The 14,975-nt window shown below is 34.1% G+C and overlaps 1 protein-coding gene across 13 annotated transcripts in view; it reads left to right on the top strand.

The window, feature by feature from the left end:
* Positions 1 to 14,975, top strand: part of VPS13B (vacuolar protein sorting 13 homolog B) — a 425,465-nt gene that overhangs the window by 250,820 nt on the left and 159,670 nt on the right. For all 13 annotated transcript variants that reach the window (XM_079302470.1, XM_079302474.1, XM_079302464.1 and 10 more), the window contains one exon: positions 1,087 to 1,198. In XM_079302470.1, coding sequence (XP_079158596.1) covers positions 1,087 to 1,198 — 112 coding nt within the window. The remainder of the gene's footprint in view (positions 1 to 1,086; positions 1,199 to 14,975) is intronic.

The following is a 14,975-nucleotide window of genomic DNA, read 5'->3' on the forward strand; positions in this document are numbered from 1 at the left end:
TATGTCTGTAGGTGGAAAGCATGGTGTCTTTTTCACCAAGACATTACTGGGTATGAAGAAAACATTTTTTTGAACTTAGAGATTTTGCTGGTTCTTACCACACCAAGCATTTCACACTTCAGTAAAATATTTAAACTAGCTTTTACTGCAATATTGTTTTCAAAACTCGATATGGGAGCAGATGTGATGTCGTTCCATCCTTGTTACATAGGTGTTGCAGTGAGCAGTTTCCCTTCACATGATGAACTCTTTGAACTTGCATCACGTGTGCTGCAGAGTTTCCTAGTTACTATGGAGTCTTCTGAGCACAGCCTTATCCAAGTGCTTTGTCTGTGCCTACTGACAGAGTTAGCTTTCTACAAAAAATATGGTGTTATTTTATTTCTGGGCAGAACTTTGGTTTTCTGTCTGATATGGCCACTGCTTTTAAAACTGAGAAACTTTAGATGTGGCTGAAATTTGAAAATTATGGAGATAAGTGGAAAGCAGAGATTTTTTTCTTCTTGGAACAATTTTGTTACTGATGTGAAATTTACTGTCCAGTATTACATCTTGTTCTTTGTATATGTGTCAGATTTCAGATTCTCTTGTTTCAGTCCTTGTGTTTGAACTTTTCATGTGTGTTGCAGGCGATTCCAAATGCTACCAGGATGGTTATACTGTGATATCCTGTAATGTTTTACATCTAAAGATATAGACCCATAATAAAAAGGGCGCACAATGCAGAGTGGTTTACATGCTGATATTTCACCAATAGTTATTGGAGAAACAAACAGATCACATATCTGTGATAAAATGTTTGAAGTAATTTTGGAATAAACCCAACTCCCCCCCCACCAGTGTCAGAGAGAATGAGAAGTCACAGACCAGGATTCAGTGGTGTGATAAAACTCTGGAGAAATGAAATTACAATAGTTTTGTCTTTATGTATCACAGCAGGGCTATTGATTTTATGTTGCTCCTGTGAAAAATCGAATCCTTAGCAAATATTCTTATGTACATTTTTTAAGAAATAGTTTTTCAGGGTTCCTGCTATGTGCATTTGACTTTTAATCAAACACATATTTTCTCTTCTCCAAACTACAGCTAATCCATCAGTTAAAGAAGACACATTGGTTCTCAAGATTGGATCTGTCTCTATGGCTCCTCAGGCTGACAACCCTCTCAGCAGAGCTGTGCTCAGAAAAGACATTTATCAGTAAGTGTCAGGGGAGGGGTTTGGCTTTTCATATATGGTCTCAGAAAAATTCATTCTGGGATAAGTTAATTGATCAATAAAAAGGGTACGTGCAGCCTGTAAAAATACTTTTCACATACAATCTTTTGATATTCAAAACCAGGTTTTTCTGATTTTCTTCACTTGTGGGCTTTCAAATCCGTTTAGACAAATCAAGTTCTGCTGTGGAGTGCTGATGAATAACAGAATTTAAATGTCAAATCACTGTGAAGCTTAAACTCTCAGATGAGAACATTTTAGAAGGTTTTCTTTTATTCACCTACTATGAAGTTCACCTTAGAGAAAAGGAAATTTTTTGTGACTTCCAAAGTGTTCAGTAGCCATATAGTTAGAAGGAGATAGATCTTAATAATATAAATGGTAAACATATATTCAAACTGTAGGATTCTTGATGTCATGTAGATCAAAGCTTAAAGGAATGCAAACTTCTAAGGAGCCCTTTCCCAGTAAACACATTTTCTGTGAAAATGTCATGCTCTGGATTGTGTCACTAAGTATGTGCAAACCACACTAATCGTATATAGGCAGCAAAACTGGTGAACATATGTAATCAACATGATAAAAGTAATATATGATCCTTAGTAGAGTTGGCACTGTTGCCAGACATGAAAGTAGGGTTGCAAATAATACCAAGTGAGAAAAGTCACAGAAATACAGATGAACAAGTGTCTTATACTTCCCGTTGGTCTGGTTTTCAGATGTGGCAATATTTTTAACTACTTCATAGTGCTCTTCAATAGAAATTACAAACATCAAAATCTTTTCCCAGCAGTAAAACATTTACTGCCTAGAAAATGACAGCAAGTTTTACTTTTGTCAAGACTAGGATTTTTAGGAGACCATGAAGTATCTCCAATTTCACTTCTGATCACTTAGAAGTTGTAAGAGAATCTTTTTATTCATATTTCCATGTGGAAACATTTAAATTAATGGGTTTGCTTGTATGTTTGGTTATAGTAGTTTATCCTTCCTTTTTTTTCTCCTTTTTGTTTTAAAATGAGCATTGTATCTTCTGTATTATGGAGCTTTGATGGAAGAAGTCTTACAGCCTGGCACTAGTAGTGGCTTTGGGTGGTAGGGCCTGATCCATCTCTCCATGTGCTCAGAGATGAAAGAGATATTTGTACAGGCTCTTCCTGCTTCTACTCTTTCTGTCTGAGGAGACTCCTGCTTTAAGAGTCAGAGACCCAAATGTAGGTTCCTCTCTCCTCATAGCAACAAAAACTTCATCAGAAAAATGCCTGATCATAAACTGGAATCTGCAATTAGCAGCTTCTGTAAGTTCATTTCAGTCACTATGTGATGTTCCTTGTTTGCACATTACAAACCAGTGAGTAAGAAACTCATTTACATCTAAAATCAATGAAGTAATGCCAGTTGACATTTTTGAGTCTGTATCTTTGCCTGTGTGGCTTAACCTGAAATGCTGAAATTCAGTGTTTTTCAAATCACTCCTTTACTTAAAGGTTCTGAGGCTATTTTGCATTATGGTCCTGTGGGTCTTATATACATAAATGTTCCAGACAAGATTTGTAGTGTAGTGTGTATTTGGTTTTCATAGTTTTAACACAGTTACAATATACTCCAGTCCTCCTTTAGAAATCACAACATCAAGTGAGTAAGGTAGAAATAAGCACTGGATCAGAGACCTCTCTCATCAGACTGCTACTGGCATTTTGTGACCAGTCTCCCAACATCATGCTTCCTGTGTCTTTTTCTGAGTTTTCACGAAGTCACCACTTTAAGTGATTTCCTCAGCTTCAGTGACCACTCCCCTAATTTCTCTACATCTGTCCAATGATTTGTTCTTCTCTTTCCTTCTTTAATCATCCAGTTGTACTAGCTTTACTGTTTCTAAGATGTATCAGAGCAGAGCATCAAGTTACTTTGCAGTGTTCTACAGGACAATATTGAAGTTGATTGTGGGTGGTCTTTTGGTTTTGGGAAGAAGGTGACTGTCTTAATCTGTTTAAGCAAGTTTCAAGATTTTCAGAGAATAAAAATTAATACTTTTAAAATTGAAAATATTAATATTCCTGTTTGGGGTTGAAATAGATCAATTTTCTGATTGCAAATTCTCTGATCTAGAACAAAGTGTACTTAAAGAAGTGTGGTTGAAGATATCTCTTCATTGTCTTATGTGGCAGTCACTGCTGTTAGACTGCTGGTGTTCTAAGTAAAGTTAATTACTCCATTTTTCAGTTGTTTTTTTAATAAAATAATGCAAAGGATTTGGGAGTGACATATATAGTCTGTATACAAGAAAAAAATGTGAGATATTATTAACACATGATGTTGGATGTAATGTTACTATTTGTTTCTCCAAATATGAGTGTTCTTCCTATGAAGTATTTGCCCTTTTTGACATGCCCGTGGTACATGGTACTAGACAAAGAACCTGGAGCTAGTACAGAATGCTTAAAAATTGAGTAGTAAAATGAGCAAACTCACATAATGTGTAGTTTATCTACTTAGGTGAAAGATTTCTTAGTAAATATTAACAGAGGTACAAGTAGTACAATATCCAGTGCAAGAGACTCTAAAAAAATAAATTACAGAAGACTTTTGGTTACTGAAGAATTAGCATCTACAGTATTGTAATAATCCCAACATGTCGTCATCTGTCTTTTTCCAATCTCTCTTCTCTAATTTGATTCTTCTGCTTTTAATAGAATAAAAGAAAATAAATTGTTGTCTGAACCACTGTCTTTACAGTGTTTCTTAAGTGGGGATACAAACTTAATTTGTGGTGTCACTTTGCTTTAAACAGTCTTCTGTTGAGGCCTGAACTACAACCACATGCAATTAGTGTCACTTTTGTAGTACTTCATGAGAAAGAAGAATTTTTGCTTCTCATTTAGAAACTGTTCTTTTAGAAAAGGCTGAGAAACATTTTCATGGCTAGAGGCTGAGTATTATTTCCAAACATCTTTTGAATTTGTCCCATAAATTTATACATGAAAAACTGAATGTGGTCATATATCATTAGTAGAATGCCAGTGCATGAAAGGTAACTTTGGTGTGGCTGCAGGTCATACTAAATAAACCAGACCACTTTTGGCATGCAGGCTGAAGTGACTCCATCTATGATGTCTTAGGAAAAGGAGCTTACGTGCTGACTTGGAGAAAGAACAAAACTGAAAAGGGAATATTGGAAAAACAACGTGCCTCAAACATTTGGGCACAAATACAGTTTCAGGTGATTATTGGAAGTTGGAAAGAAGAGTATTGACATTGTAACTTCAATTTTCCTGTACTGTAGAAAAATTAGAGTATTTCTTCTAGTAGAAAATGGACTAATTTAGTTTTTATATTAATATATAATAAAGAAAGATACATGCACCATAACAGCAAATTTAGGGCTCCTGTAAAAGATATGGTGACACATTTCTCTCTGGTGACAGTGGGAGACAGTGTCTCTTTTTCAATTTTTTTTTTTTCTGGTCAATTGTAGGAGTGGGTTTGTTGGTTTTCATGATTTTTCATGATTCTTAAACTTCAGCTCCAGCTGTATTTGTGTTCCAGTACCAGAACTATACATTGCCATCAAGAAACTGTTGATTGGAAGATTATCAGAAGGCCTTGGGATGGGGTCAGGGAGCAGAATAAAGGAGATTTTGGATAAGAATGCAAGTAAGGCAGTTGCTAAGCCTGGCTAAAGGGAGGAAAGAGCAGTTAAGTGAGACTCTGAAGCTGTCAGTCAGAGTAAATAAGTTTCTGCTAAGCAACAAAGAAGAGAACTATATTTTTGTGGGCTCTAGCTACTGATAAATTTTTAATGAATTTTTAAAAAGTGTTTATGTTGGGTATATGAACAGTAAATAGCACTAGTTGGCCTAAGCTACCAGCAGAACTGGGCACTATCAATAGGGAATCGGTTGAAAAACTTCTTCACAAGACCCAGAAATTCTGGTTCCCTGACTGACAAAATAAGAGGAAGTAGATGCATGGATATGTTGAAGTATGAAGCTGAAATTGAGATGACATTTGGTTCTACTCCTATATTGGGATAAGGGCCCTATTACACCAAATACTGTGCAAATGCTCTGATCAATTAGGTAGGTAACTGCTGATCATGCCCAACAGGGTTGTATTTAGCAAACTGTTGTGAAACAGCAATTAATGGAGTTTTAGGGAGTGTCCATGAACAGATAGAGTAAAATAATGTTGTTACAATACTGCTAATGCAGAAATGAAATTGCTGACAAAGAGTTTAAAGACTAGAGGCTGTTGTGTAAAGGTCATACTTATCAGGAATAATACTGCCAAACTATCAACTTGTGGGAGTTTAGGTAAGCAGAATCCCAAGCTTTCCTCAGCTTGGCCAATAAAGAACCTAATTGTTATCCATGCTCTGGATTCATCATTTTTGAGATCCAAGGATTTCATTCATGTCATATATCAAAGCTTAATAGTCCAGGTCTGAGTATTCTATGGTCATTTTCATGTGTAGATCTTTCACAGATCAAAGCATGAAGCTGTCCCTAGACTGTTTCCAATTTGTGAATGTAAATGGAAATTCTTTAGACATGCCCCTCCCCACAAACACAATATATGTAAAGAGTTGACTCATGAAAAGGTAGCTGCAAATTTTATTATTTTTTCATTGAACTTTTTATTAATGCAAGTATTTTCTTTTTATAATTTTTCCATTTTTGTACTTTACTTTTTTTCACTGTTTAACTCTCAAACATTTGCAAATAGCAAAACAAAGCTATTGTACTTACAGAATAACTGCTATTTATTTCAAGGAACTCCATCTAAAACATCCTTGTAATAAACATATAATGCCCATAATTGGTTAACAAAATACATCAGTGAAATAAGGAGTAATAAACAACTTTCTGTGTCTGTACTGATAGTGCTGGAGTGAAAGGAAGGAAAAAATGATTCAAGGAATTTATGAAAGAAGCACATACATAGCCAGCAGTCTGTGTGGAAATCTGTTTTTTCTTTCAAATGTGGTTTGGAAAATCAAATGCTTTTCAAAACTTTTCAACAGCACCCACATCTGTAAGCATCTTCTCTTCAGAAATATTTTGACGTGTTTATATTTGAAAAACTATACCTTGAAATTATTGTTCAAAAGGCCTGCATTTTCTATAGTTTTATTATATGCAAAAGATCTAATTTTTTATATTTTCCTTTTCAAACCAAGTCTCTATTTAAAAACTGTTCTGTTTTTGCATAGAACTTAGCTTTAAGATAACTAAATGTTTCCCAGAATATGGACCTAATATGCATAATTTCCTTAAAAGAGTTGATTATTCTACAAAGCTTCTATTAAGACTTATTTTCTATTTTACCTATTGTAGTTTTTAATACTTTGTTGAAGTTTATCTGGTAGGCAAAGAAGAAATTAGCTGCTGCCGATCAGAGTTTCTTCTTTCAATAAAGGCAACAAAGATAATCAGTGAAAAAAAGTATGCACATAATTTTTGAGGGAAATGGGAGCTGCTTATTAAATTGTCCATATGTACCATAGGGAATTAGGAAAACTATCAGCCTGAGTATATTGTGAAATCTCTACTGGAGTTTTTCGCAAATTTCAAAATTATTAAAGCTGCAGGGTAATGTTATATAGGAAAAAAAATTAGGAGAAGAAATTCTTAGTTTTTTGAAAGTATGTCTTTTATTCCATACAAGTTGTGAAATGGGATGCATTATCATCCTTTAAGTTCTCATCTATCTGTGTTAAGAAAAAAGAATTGTAACAGCAAAGATTTTGAAATCACTCCCATACTTTATTTACTATTTTTTTTCAGATTTCAAACCAGGACGATTTTATTTCTGAAGATTTTTTTTTACAAGAATTCTCTCTGCATATAATTTGAATATAAAATCTTGTTTCTTTATGTATTTTATAATCTTTAGAATTAATAGTTTTTGAATTGGGGTTTAAATAAAAATATTCACACTAAAGAGCAAGTTCTAAATATGGTTCTTTGCAATGGTACTTGAATATGTGATTTTTAGGATAAAGTTGTCTAAAGACTTAGGAAAATCATCTTTATCTTCTGTAAGAATCCTAGACTACTCTCTGGAGTAGGGCTTGAAAGTAAAGTATTTTCCTGCTTTACATTTCTCTCTTCTTCTGTGCTTAGCAGAGAAGCAAAAAAAAAGTCTGCTTAGACCTTTTGCCCAGTAAAATATTCATATGTATGGATAGCATTACATGCAAACACCACTCCTAATTAGCATTGGCATGTTTGAGGCTATTGCAGCAGTTATTAATTTAAAGCTCTCAGTGGAAACTAATTGTAAAATAACAGCTGGAACTGCCCATTTAGTTTCAGAAATGTAGCTTGCTAATTATCTAATACCAAAAGCTATTCAAAGCTAAATTTATATTTGGAATTTGGCTTTAAAAACGTTCAGCTTTAACTATGAAACTTGTTTTTACTTGAAATTTCTTTGTGAGTTCTACAGGAGTCCTCAACATAACTAATTTTTCTAAATACATGTATTTGACATACATTTCCTTATAATGTAAGAGTAAAAATAAAATAAATTTTATAAGACAAATTTTTTTAAAACTTTATAATTGATAAGTTTAATCACTGTTCTCAATACATGCACCTACTTTATATTTTCTCTTTCACTTAGCACAGAACCTGATTCATACAATAAGTTTTAATTTCTTTGTGCAGTTCCTCAGAGAAAGTAAATTGAAATATACTTCATAGAAACATTCCTATCAAAGAGCAATGGCATTATGTCATTTAAGCATCTATTTGTTGTTAATCAGGGCTGCATTTTTGGAAACCTTATTAAATATGTTAATGGGAAAAGAGAAGTACATATCAATAAAGAATAAATTCAAAGGAATAACCAATTAATTGAAACGGATCAAAGTTGAAAAAATGGATTGATAAAGGTATTTTTGAAGTCTAGCAAGTCTTAAACAGTGCATATATTAAAATTAATTTTAAAAATTGTGACTTTCCTCAGTGATTTATTTTTTCTTTTAATATTTTGAGGGCTTAATATGCATTTTATTTGCAAAGCTCTTCTTTTCTGCTTCTGGCTTGGCTGATGTGTTTGCACAACTGGGTTCTTGTCACTAACTGCATCCCAGTCCTTCTTGTGGAGGGTGGGGAGCAGGAATGGACTTGCATGGAGATTCACAGAGATGAGTTTGTATGTGGCCAAAAGCCCTGGTTTAGAGGCAGGTGGAGATTTCAAAGAGCAGCTTCATAAATCTCTCAGAACTGTTCAAATTTGATCTGGAAGACCATGGGCCCTTGCTCACATGTTTGGGAGGGGCTCCAATGTTGGGGCATGGTGAGGAGAACCACTGACCTTGGCCACCATGTGGAGGTGCCTGTTCTTCAGTAGTGCAGGACACTGCAATGGTCTCCCCTGGCACTCTGGACCAGCTCAGTGGCAAATGTGATGTGTGTGTGCAAACCAGGCATGGTTAGTGCTTAACTGCCCTAGTTAATGCACAAAGCATTTGAATTTAGCATGGTTGAGTTTCTTTCATTGTTCTGGTGTCATTCATTCTGTCTCCTCTGCGTGATTTAGAACTGGGAATGGGTTTTCAGACTCTCTTTAAACTGCATTGTGTGTTCAGATCAGGATCAGGAATTTCTCAGGTTGGACAATTTAGCTGTGAACTTACAAGCCAGGCATCAGGGATGCATCTCTTCAAAATGGAGTCTACAAAGGCTGTGTTCTTTGTATGATTTATTGTAGCTTGTACTCCATTTCTTTCACTTATTATGATGCTATTGTTAAATAGCTTAAGGTCAGAAGTAAATAGCAGTTTTAAAGTAAAACTTGCACAAGGGCATTGCTGTCTCAGCTTTGCTCATGTGCTATAAAAAGATTCCTCAGCTGTGTGAGATCTTAACTACTATATCTTCTGCAAAGTCAGGTTAAGTTAGAGAAACACAGCAGCCTGAACTTAGAGATTCCTTGGTCTTCTGATACTTAGTGATGTCTTAAATAATGTTTCAACACAATATTTTTTGTGAGGGATATGCAGAGCTTGCCACATGAAATTCATACAACCTCAGTTTTGAAATCTATAATATGTTTAGGGTGACCGAGAGGAGGAGAGATTAGGATTTCTTTCATCTATTCTGATTTGAGATGCTGTTTAAAATGATTTTTTTTCAGTTTCCCTTTTCTTCCAAAAAACTGCAGTTCTGCTGTGATGAAGCCAATCAAAATAAAATCGAAGAAATTGTTTGAATTTTTTGGTTAGTTTTAATCCTTTTAAACTTTTCATTGTATTCTATATACATGAATTCTCTGTTTCTTGAACTTCTTGCCTTGATATTTCCTAGTCCTAAGATTCTAAATACTTGTTATGCATAGGGGTGTTTTTTTCTTCTTGAGACCTAAGGTTATTGCATTTGCTCATTTATCTCGTGTCTCTTTCTCTTTAACCATAACTGAAATCTATGTCTTCAAGTCTGTAGTCTGTAACTATTTGCTTCTCTTAACTATAATAATGGCCCTTTCTCCCATTTGAAAATATTTTCCTCCCTAAAGCAATTCTTGTTTTACTACAGGGGAGAGAAAACATATCAGATACTTGAAGAGTTCTTTGAGTAGAGAAGTCTCTCTCTCCCATCCAAGCAAGTGATGTGCAGACCAGCCATGCCCAGTGAAAGGATTAAAAGAGTAAAGTGTGGCCCTGGGCTTCCTTGGGGCAGCCTAGAGTGGGATGAATGTAATGTCAGTATTTTAACATTACTTTATCCACAGTCATTGGGCAATGAGATTGATGCCCATTTAAACTGTAAATCTAAATTTGAACTCTTTAAATATCTACATCTTCATGGTGTTGCTGTTTGTACTTGTGTATAAGGAACAGGCTGAGGGACCTGAAAGAAATAAAAAAATGTTGGGGCCATCAGGCAATTGTATTCAGTAAGATTATTATCCTGAACCTATTTATTGTATAGGCATACAAGAATTAGGCCTTGCAAAAAGGTGTATTTTAACACTCTGAACTTAAATCTGCTTGATCTGCCATCATGATCTGGGCTTTTGAAACAGAGCAGAATTTAACACTGTGTACTAAGAATTTTTAAATAGTTCTCAGATTCAGCATTAACATTATTAAATAGACCAGAACAGTTTAAAAAGGTAAACAAGAAAGGGCACAAAGAAATAACACATTAAATACTACTTCAAAATCCCAGAAAACCTTTCACAGTTTACATACTCAGCAACTTTAATGCAATGAAAAAATTTTCAGATTATACTGGGAAATAAGGGGTAATGTTAAAAATGGAGTTATTTTTTATATGAGTTGTGTTTTGTGTTTCATGTTTTATGTTTTAAAGCGATGTTATTGAAGGTTTTACGTTTCTTCAAGTTACATCCCTTTAATCTTTCTTTTTCCTGAACAAGGAGCTTCATATTGCGCCTGTTACTGTAAAATACAGGGGAGAATGACAGGAGGTGTTTGGGTTTGTATTAACATGGGAGAAAATAATTAGCTGGTTCTTATAAATTAATGCTATGTTAAGAGCTGGAGTCATTCCTCTGTATGAATTACTTAAGTAATGTTCCTTTGCTTTACACAAACCTCCTTACAGTTTCTTCCCAGACTTGACTTTGCTGATTCTTAAAATATATGATTGAATTCATATATCAAGGTTGATTTTCTGTGTTATATACTGATAATTAACTTCTAAAGTCTTGACTGCTGTACATAATTTATTTTAACAGAACTGAGCTTTTAAATGAGCTTTTAAAACTCATTATTCTGTACCGTTTTTTTCTTAACTGCTTATGAGTAAATATAATTTCCATCACATCTGGTTTCAACAAATGCTTTTTGTTGTAAAGTATTTTTCAATATCATATAAAGCAGATTTCTTTTCTTTGTAGCATTTCTAATTCTAGCAGGATCTCAAGGTAGCTATAATGCAAGTTGTGTGCTTCTGTTACTGAGAAAAGCGTATCCCGTTTGTAATGAAACATTTGTTAACTTCTGTATACAGATTGCGGTTCATTCCACAAATATTTGTGGGTTCTCTGATGTCCCTCACAGGGTTTTATCTATGACAAATTCATACCACAGTTCTTAAACTGAGTTTTGGATAGAAGATTTCTTTCTTTTGCAAAACTGTTTGCCAGTGTCTTTCATTTAATGCTTGTAAGTATTTCAACTTTGGTTTTCAATTATTTAACAAAAAGGATTATCAGAAATATACAGAATGGTAACATGTTATTTTAGCATATTTCTCTATGGGAAACTTCCAAGCTCCCATGGCAAAATTAAATCCATGTTACTGTTATCCTGAGCAACTCAAATTTTAAGTGAGCATGGTTCCTAGCTCTTCACTGATGTTTCCAATGTAGTTTCACTTAGCTCAACCACCATAAGTACAGTCAAAAGTTATCCTTAATCTTTGTTTTGTTTAGGGTCTTACTGTACTATTAAACCTGATTATGCTGCAATAAAGGAAAAAAAAAAGAAATTAAAAAGCCATGTACAGTGGGTTTGCATTGAATTTCAGAAGCTATTTTTATTGTTTTTTCTGGTTTTTTTTTCTTTTTTTTTTTCCTAAGAACAAAAAATACATCACTTTTTTTAAAGGGTTGGTTTGTAGTCCTGTGGGCTTTATTAGTTGTTGGACAAAAGGACAAATGTAACATTCTTCAGCTCTCAAAACATTTTTCATGCCCACTGATATTTTTGTTGCTAGAGTTTTGGGGTTTTTTCTGTGAGAAGGCAATGGGCAGCACTGGTATGTTAATGGCTAACACAAGTGCACTTTGAGAGTAATAAAATACAGAGATAGTATCAGGCATCTCTGTTAGCTTCAATGTAAATGATTGCATAAATCACAGCTACTCCAGTTTTCTGACTTGGTATTGTGTGTTCTTGAGCACTAAAATATAAATGGGTGTGGAGGTGGCACAAATAGAAAATAGGAGTATCCACAAGTAGATATGCTCTGTACTTGCAGGATAGGAACAGAAAAGGTTTGAACTCTTTCTGAAAGCTGAAATTATTTCACTTATTGTATAGTATTATTTAATCTTTGTATGTGACACTTCTTCAAGAACCAGGAAGAAACTTGTAGATTAGCAAATCTAGCTACAAAGCAAATATGAAACTTTTTAAGGTTGGAAGTGCATATATATGTCCATATATGTGTGCAAGAAAAATACAAAGGAATGTAATTCTCTGGCATCTCTTTTTTGACCCACTGTATTCAGACAGCTTCATTGATTGATTTTTCCATGGTTTTTGCATAGTAAAAAAATGCCTGATTTATTATGTAACTGCAAATATTTTTGAAGTTGTTTTCTAAAAATAATTTTTAAAATCCATGTGTTGTATTTTTCACACGTTACAGCTCATAAGAGTTTATCCAATTATATTTACTAAACTGGGCTCAAACTATGATGGAATTTGCTGTTTCCCAAATGGGAAGTATACTTGTTAGTGTGTTTGTTTCTGTGCAGTGTCCTTGCAATATTTTTTTTTTGTTTGCTTTAGCTCCAGGCAGAAAAATAAAACTCTTAGGTTTTCTTTCTAACCACCACTATTTAAATATTTGGGCTGCACCATGAACTCACTGAACTACCTGACTGGAATTTGTAGGCTTCATGGTCAATATTGTGAGTACACAGGGATGTTTTGAGTAGATTTGCATCTTTTTAATTTCTCCCTTTGCCCTGCTTCAAATGCATATTTAGAAGTAAAACTCCCCTTCACTATATTTTGTTCAGCATAGATTCATAATGACTTAGGAATTGCCAATAGTTAATTAAGAATAGTCTAATGGGGTTTTAGGGAAGAAAAATACAGGCTTTAATATGACAGGTAATATATTTCATAATTACTATAGAGTTGTTTTTTATATCAGAAGAGTTTTCAAGGGATAGACAAAGTAGTGTCAGGACTTCAGGAAAGAAGAATTAAAGGAAGGTTATTTTTAATACTGTGTTTTTGGTGTATTTTTGCAATATCATATGCGGTATTTAAAAAATAATTCCTGCTTGCCATTATGAATATAATGATTCCATCAGAAAAGAAGAAAATAGAAGTGGCATCTTGAGAAACTAATGTAAGCAGTGCCAAAGATAAATGTGAATTGACTTGGGAAGTTAAATAGTCATGTTTTGGAATGGTTTCTTATATTATCCATACTATAAGAAATATCTATTGCAATGGACATGCAGAAAGTATGCATTAATACATATTGTATAATGTAGAGGAAAAGCTGGTATTTATTAATTTGTAATGTTCTTTTCTGCTTCAGATACAATTTGATTGATGTCCAGGTATGATTTTGATATACTGGCACAGCAGCAAAAAGAAATCCAGTCCCACATCAGCTTATGAAACACACTGAGGACAGTTTGCCTTCCAACCTGTTCCTTATACCAGGTTGTACTGCACCATTTAGAGAAATTCCACGCATCAAATATGAAGGCTGTGTTCAGTGAAACTTCACCTAGGTATTTCCAGGTGAATTTATAGAACAGAACATCTGGAAAGACTGAGATATTGTACCTAGATTAATCAAATGAACCAAAGTGAAATGCGGGCTGAAAACAATCACAAGATTATTTATCTTAGCCAGATAGTAAAGCAAGTAGACACAAAATATTAAAAATTTGACATGAAAGATCCTTTGACTGCCAGACAGCATTAAGTTTTGAGATAAAATTGTTTCTACCAAGCATTAAAGTCCTTGAGTTATATTGTATTTTGCCTTTTTGCTAGTCCCCTCCCCAAACTTCCACTATTTAGAGAAACTATATTCCACTTGGTTTTTTTCAAGAAACATTTGGCATCCAAAAATATTATGCAGACCTTCCATTGGAATTGTGCATACTTATCATTTATACAGTCTGTCAAGTGTATATTTATACAGCGCTCCCTGAATTTGGGTGAATGTTTCAAAAGTATAAAGAGATTCCTCAAACTGCCTAAACATTAAACAGTATAAAAAAGGGAAAAGTGAGTTTTAAAAGTTCCAACTTGCTCATGCTGTTACTTTTGCTGAGGAATTTAAACAATAAAATTATAGAAGTAATTAAACAGATGATATCTAAATACACAGCTGCAAACTTCAGCTTTGTTTCATTTTGCACTTTTTTTTTGAGAGAGACTGAAATTACTTCATAGTTTACTAATACTGTACTTAGGATCATTGATACTGTGTTCCAGAACAACTCTAGAAGACCAGTGTGCTGCAGAAGTTCTTCATCTTCTTTGCAGGAATTACTGTGCCACAGCCCTTGCAGCAAGGGACTACTTTTGAATGTGTGGTCACAGGATATGTAGAGCATTTCCTGCCCATAGGACCGAGAAAGGAAGCAAAGGGCCAATATTTTTGATGTGTGATCTACTGTAATTCCTTTCATGTGTTTGGTAGCTTTTATATGATCAGTGCACTGCTACTAGTCCTGACCTTGGTGTGGCCCAGTTCACTAAAATCTGGCCTTTCTAAATGGATAACAAATGGAATTATAGTAGCACCCACCTGGCACCACTACTGTAATTAAAGAGTGTGAGAAGGGTATTGTTTTTTGGGTTTTTTTTCTCTGTATAGGAACCTATTGGGTTTCAAAATAAAAATAAAATAAAATAAATAGAAAAAATAAAGTGTATCAGTAAAAAAATTGCAGTTGTTATATTTTTATCCATATTTTGTAACTTGGCATTCTCAGAATAGTCTCAAAATGTTTTCTATGCAATTAGTTATATTCACAAAAGCATTTTGGTTTCATGCCTATAATATAAATTAGTAGA

The sequence above is a fragment of the Erithacus rubecula genome (assembly GCF_903797595.1).
Source record: "Erithacus rubecula genome assembly, chromosome: 3".
NCBI classification, from domain to species: domain Eukaryota; kingdom Metazoa; phylum Chordata; class Aves; order Passeriformes; family Muscicapidae; genus Erithacus; species Erithacus rubecula.